Here is a 6,000-nt window from a genome sequence, read left to right as displayed (position 1 = left end):
GATTTTTACTAGATGCACCTGTAGTATTGATTTAGACATCGTACACTGCCTCAATCTCAAGTTATTGTGTTCACAAAGTTGACGGCAATACCCTATCAGCCTTTTACAGTCAAGAGGTAAAAATGAGTGATTGCCAAATTATTATGGATCTAACTGTACACTTCCTGGATTAAACGATTTTGTCCTGAGTATCAAAAAAATGTTTTTACTTTTATATTTTAGTAATTTGTTGGTGTATGTTCTACATATAGTTGTAAAGCTTTAAGTGCATACTCAAGTTTTGTGGGAGAGATCACAGCCACTTAAATGTTTCTTGTGCATTATTGCTTAAAAACATATTGATCAAAAACTCAGACGTTCTAAGCCGGGTTTTTTTTTTTTTTTTTTTAGAAAAGAAGGTATACGAAGAACAGACAGGAAGAAAAAACACACAATAAAAAAACCTGAAACACAGTGAGACTCACTTCATAGCCATTACAAATTTATTGATCAGAGCTTCACATTGTGCGCAGGTCTGATAATAAACTGACAACTTCTTAGTAGATGTTTAAGGTTATATTTGAAGAACTGGGATGGGTGGAGTGTAGAAGCGAAGCTTTCGATTTACCATTCGATCCACGTCCCTACCCTCATCCTATGGTCATGAGCTGTGGGTAGCGACCAAAAGAGAGAGAAGCGGCAGAAATGAACTTCCTCCGAAGGGTGGCTGGCCTCTCCCTTAGAGATAGGGTGAGAAGTTCAGCCATCCAGCAGGGGCTCAGAATAGAACCGCTGCTCCTCCAAAGGAGGCAGTTGAGGCGGTTCGGGCATCTGGCAAGGATGCCTCCTGGATGTTTTGGGCATGTCCCACTGGGAGGAGGCACTAGGGCAGACCCAGGACATGCTGGGGAGATTATAACTCTCGGCTGGTCTGGCAACACCTTGGTGTTCCCCTAGACAAGCTGGAGGAGATGGCTGGGGAGAGGGAGGTTTCCTTAGGCTGTTGCCCCCGCGACTCGGCCCCAGATAAGCGGAAGAAGATGGATGGATTGATGGATGAATTTGGTACTTTAAAAATCACACTGAGCAATATTGCATGTTGGTAGCATCAGAATACTTGTTTGGTTAGGCTTGTTGTTGTTTATATTTCAATTTGAGCGAAGAAAAACACTCAAAGACATTTTTGATGTTACAATGCAAAAAGTGTAGCTGAGCTGGGCACTTATTTTTTAGGTACTTACACCAAGCAAATGAATTGTGAGTAGAATTAATGAATGGCTGTAAAGGTACACTAATTTGGGAATAGAGAAACGTGTCACAAGTTGCAGGGCTTAAAAGAGTAATGACTGCACAGCTAACACACAAATTCACTCTGAGGAAATGGGTCAACACATAAATTGGCATTAGGTCCCTTGGGAAAGCTGAGACCTTATTGAAAAGCAGTAAGGAGAATTAGGCAGCGACAGCAGGACAGGAAAGAGGCTGGACTCCTCTAATCTCCAGAGCCTTGTTGAAGTGCACCTCCATGGTCTTAGAAGACTTGGTGATCTTCAGGTTTCTTATACAACCATGAAAAGAGGTGCTGGTAGAAAGAGCTGCCTGGTGAACTCCAGCTGAGACAGAAACAAAAACACATAATCAAATTTACTCCATAATCCCTGAACAGGCTCTTCTCCTGCAACAAGTATGTTTTCTATATATGCTAACAACAATTCATATGTGTTGGCATGTTTCTTTACATTTGTCTAAGTATCATGTTAGGTAGGTGGCATTCATACCAGGATATCCTCCAACATATATGGGGTCGCTGGTGTCACAGGTGACAGAGTGTGCATACAGACTGGCTGCATCGCTCTGCTTCCCATCAACCACCAGCTCCAGCTTGTTCCGTTTCTTGGTGGCGGTGATGGAGTGCCATTGTCCATCACAGAAGCCTTCTCCCTGAGGAACGTGCACTGCCGTAAAACGCCCAGCTCCATTGTCAACATGGAAGAGCAGCTAAGAGGGAGGGAAAGGCACATGGAAACAACAAACAAGCTTACTGCATGTAGTCAAACTAATATCATAATTCTTTGAAATTCTTTGAAATTAGTTTGTGAAAAGTTTTATAAAGTTTTCACAAAAAATACTAAGTAAAAATTACTTTTTGTGACAAGTTTATGTAAAAAACAAATCCTCAATTTGTGGAGATGGACCAAGAACATGTTTGATATTCCCAAACCTCACAACGGAAAAAGCTTTCTATCTGGAGGTATTTTCCCTTTATGTTATTTTTGCTGTTTTTTTAAGGTTTTCTTAAGATCAAATTTGTATCAATGTCCTTTTCCTCTAAGCAGCATTTATTTTATTTTACAATGGTTTAAAATCTTAAAAAAGGACAAGTGTTTAATTCTTCTGTTGCTTCTTATTTCTGGCCCTGCTTCCAGCACAAGGTTTAACATTTCTGTTGATTTTAAAACAGATTTATGTTTTCTTCATTTGAACATACATAGTTTATTTGCTATGGTTATGCTTAGCATTTGAGCACATTCTAATATTATAGTTTAATTTGAAATCTGGTTAGGCAAATCTATTACAAATACAGATATTAGTGTTGATGGGCTATATGTATATAGGACTGAGTGATCTAAAAAGTCAGGGGTATTATAATATTTGGCAAAAACTCTGAATCAGTGAGTTTTTGATCATTTCAGTTTTTGGTAGTTGATCCTGAGGTCTTTGAATCCCTCCAGATTACACTTGGCTACTCTAGAACATCCTCAGTTGTCAGAAGTGCACTACCCTCTTTAATGAAGCTTTTATTAAAAGTGAATTTTAAGTAAATGGTTCTTATGGAAGACTTGAATTGGAATGATTTTAAAGTTTGCTGTGATTCTCTAAATCAATTTCAGATTGCTGACAACTAATTCAAGATATCCAGGAAATCTTTAATGCTAGAACCGCCCAAGAGGTCACTTAGCCTTAACTTATTTATTTATCGCAATCGTTGCGCATTAATGTGCAGCAGCTTCGGTTGTTGCTAATGACGACGACTTTCTGTTATGATTTTGTTGCAGAAACAGCAGAGCCATGGATAATTTTCAACGAGATATAAAACATTTTTACTGAACAAAATATATATATTAAAAGTCGAGATACTCACTTACATTACAACGTTTACATATGCTGGATTCTTTCTATAACTGAGCACTGAGATGTATTAGAAACCTTAAAGCGTTTACCTGCCACTGTACATTGTGTGCTTGTGCTGGGAGGTCTGGTTTGTCTGGTACATTCTTATTTTTAAGGTCTTATTTATATAGTCTGCGCCTGTCTTACTGACTTCCATTTATCAAAAAATTGTGGGAATTACTTTTATTGATTTTGCAGGGTTTATTGGTGATGACATTTATACATTTTGGTTGCTTTTGTATTTTATTTTTATGGTTTTTATTTTAGAGTACTTAACTTGTGTATTTTTTTCTGTGTGTTACCAGTTTTTTGCAACTTTACTGCTGTATTTCTTGGCTAGAAAACTAACACACTTGTAAAAGAGATTTTTGATCTCAATAGTTATACTGTCCTGCTTAAATAAGCAAAAAATCTGTGTTTAACCGCTTCATATTTCTGTAATATTATAATGTGAGTTTTTTAAATATGTGCATTTCACACAAATATTATTACTTTATACTATAGTCCGTTATACTACAGTCAGGTTAGTGCAGTTTTTAAAGTGTGTGGCACACCCCACTGGAGTTCTGACAGGTGGGGCGCAAGTGACCTGGCAGAAAAGTCATGCAGAACTACTGTTTAACATCAGAATCACTTTTACGGCGGAAAGAAACAAGAAATTTGCAGCAGTTACGTTAATAATATGCGCATCCGCTGCATCCCTGAAAAGCTGCATGCAGCCGCGCGTGTAATTCAACAGCCGCAATAAAGAAGTGTAGTGAAAAGTGCGAACATGTGGTTGGGTCTGTCGTCCATCGTTTACAGTGGTGCCAAAACCCAGAATTGGGGTGCATGTTCGCACTATATTGCGCCTGTCGACTTACACGCGCGGCTGCAGCTTTTCGGCTACAGCCTACGCATATCAACAACAACAACAGGACCCAGTTCATTCTGTTCTAAGCCAGGGAGACGTGACTGGGGATGCCGCACAGGTGCGTCCATCTCCCCGCAGCCACGCCCCGCCACAGCTCTGCAGTCAAAAACAGGCTGACTGCAGCCTTTAAGAGTGAATAGCATTAAACTCTCACTAAATTATATATTTTTCACCTCTGTTCACAAGTTTCTGGGGATTTCTTTTTTTATAAGACTAAGACTGAATTTTATTTTTCCATGTCTGGCAATGTTCACATTCTGTTTAACCTTTTGCCTTTTTGAAGAAGTGGTGCAGACTAATGAAGCAGTCTAGTGATAAAAGTTAAAAAAATTGTTGTTTGAAATGAAAATTGTTTGTTTAAAACAAAAATTACAGAATGCTTCATTGTGAATGAGTTTATTATCTAAATAAAGTTGTAGCCAGGCTTTTCTGTCATTATTTTGTTTAGATGGGGCTTGAAAGTATTTCTTCTTGCCACGTGGGGAATGATGTAAAACGTTTGAGAACCACTGCGCAGTGCAACGGTGGCTGGAAATTGCAACATTAACAAAATTATTAAGACCATGTACAATGAAACTGGAAGCGGCCATTTCGAACATGGCTGCTATGTCTGTGACCATAATTGCACAAAACAGTGTCAGTCTGCAACTGAATGGCTTCATTGTGTTAATTACATGCAATCTGTTTGTAATAATCGCAAATCTGTTACACAGAAATTCACATTAAGTACTTATGTTGAAAGTCCAGCCAGAACTTCATAGATTTGAAACTAAAATTCAGGAGTTCATAATTTCTGTGATTCCCTCAGTGTGTCTAACAACAGGGAACTTATTGTGAGACACGTCACAGACAAATTGCGCTCATTGGTGCAAAGTGACCAAGATTGATTGCAATGTGTTGGCAATTTTTCTGCATTTCTAAATCAGACAGTAGCAAAGATTTACTGCTGATATATCTGTCAGAAATGATTGCCCAAAGGTTAAGGGCATTGCATGTTCAACCTCTGGACAACCAGCTGGTCAACACAACTACTTGCATTCAGTCAGCAAAGGTGAAAAAAATTCAGTGCAATCCCTGCTGTTTTTTTCTAGTCACGAGGAGGGTCTTATCCTATATTTACTATACACACTACATTTGGTGCGACTGAGCCATAAATGAGTGTTGCGTACCTTGCCATCGACAATTTCTAGCCCCAGTCCATCATTGCCTTGATTACTGACTGCCAAAAGCACTCCACTGGTTCTGCTGGTTCGGAACTCTAATGCTATGGACACATCCAGACCCACTCTATAGGATGAGACTAGATAAAGACAAAGAAAAACTGTTGGTGAGAAATGGAAGGGACATTTTGTACAAAGACATTCCAATAAGTAAAATTTATTCAGATCAATATATAATAAAATAAAATAAAACAGCAAAAGAACCAAAATCAGGTCATTGCTAGGTAATTACAACATGACCAGGAAAAAAAAAAATCCCAGCCTTATGTTCCCCTTTCACGTACATGCTCTGAGCGTCATCTCACCTGCTTTTAGAAAGCCAGTGCCCTCAAAATAAGTGCCTGTCTCAGTAGCAACGAAGCACCTTCCAACCATATGACTGGATGTGGGTGTGGCCATGTCTAGTTTAAAGTCAATCATGGACTCAGAAGAACCTTGATAGAATGAGAGAAAGTTAATAAAAACAATTTGGGCACATTCAAAAATAGCATCTCGTATATCAAGCTGTTGCACTATTCTTTTGAGAAAAAACCCCACAACAAAACAAAAGAGACATTAAAACCGATATGCACTCATTAATTACAATACAAACCATTACCTGAAACACCTCCTACAGGGCTTCCAGCCACCCTAAGGTCACGAATACATCCATTGATACTATAGAGAATCTTGACGAAGAAAAAAAAGAGTTGATAAAAATGACTTTCGTTGAACAAA

The 6,000-nt window shown here is 38.6% G+C and overlaps 1 protein-coding gene across 1 annotated transcript in view; it reads right to left on the bottom strand.

Annotated features, from left to right (window-relative positions):
- Positions 1 to 468: 468 nt before the first annotated feature.
- The window catches only part of lama2 (laminin, alpha 2), a 222,311-nt gene continuing 216,779 nt past the window's right edge, over positions 469 to 6,000 (bottom strand). The window contains exons 70-74 of the mRNA XM_087851825.1: positions 5,882 to 5,951; positions 5,589 to 5,717; positions 5,233 to 5,363; positions 1,758 to 1,977; positions 469 to 1,592 (exon numbers count right to left, since the gene is read on the bottom strand). Of these exons, the coding sequence (XP_087707951.1) occupies positions 1,432 to 1,592; positions 1,758 to 1,977; positions 5,233 to 5,363; positions 5,589 to 5,717; positions 5,882 to 5,951 (711 nt within the window). The 3' untranslated portion in view covers positions 469 to 1,431. The remainder of the gene's footprint in view (positions 1,593 to 1,757; positions 1,978 to 5,232; positions 5,364 to 5,588; positions 5,718 to 5,881; positions 5,952 to 6,000) is intronic.

This window comes from Neolamprologus brichardi, chromosome 15 (assembly GCF_056152115.1).
Source record: "Neolamprologus brichardi isolate AB-2024 chromosome 15, ASM5615211v1, whole genome shotgun sequence".
Lineage (NCBI taxonomy): Eukaryota > Metazoa > Chordata > Actinopteri > Cichliformes > Cichlidae > Neolamprologus > Neolamprologus brichardi.
Note: the sequence above shows the minus strand (reverse complement) of the source record. Positions and strands in the feature narration are given on the sequence as shown.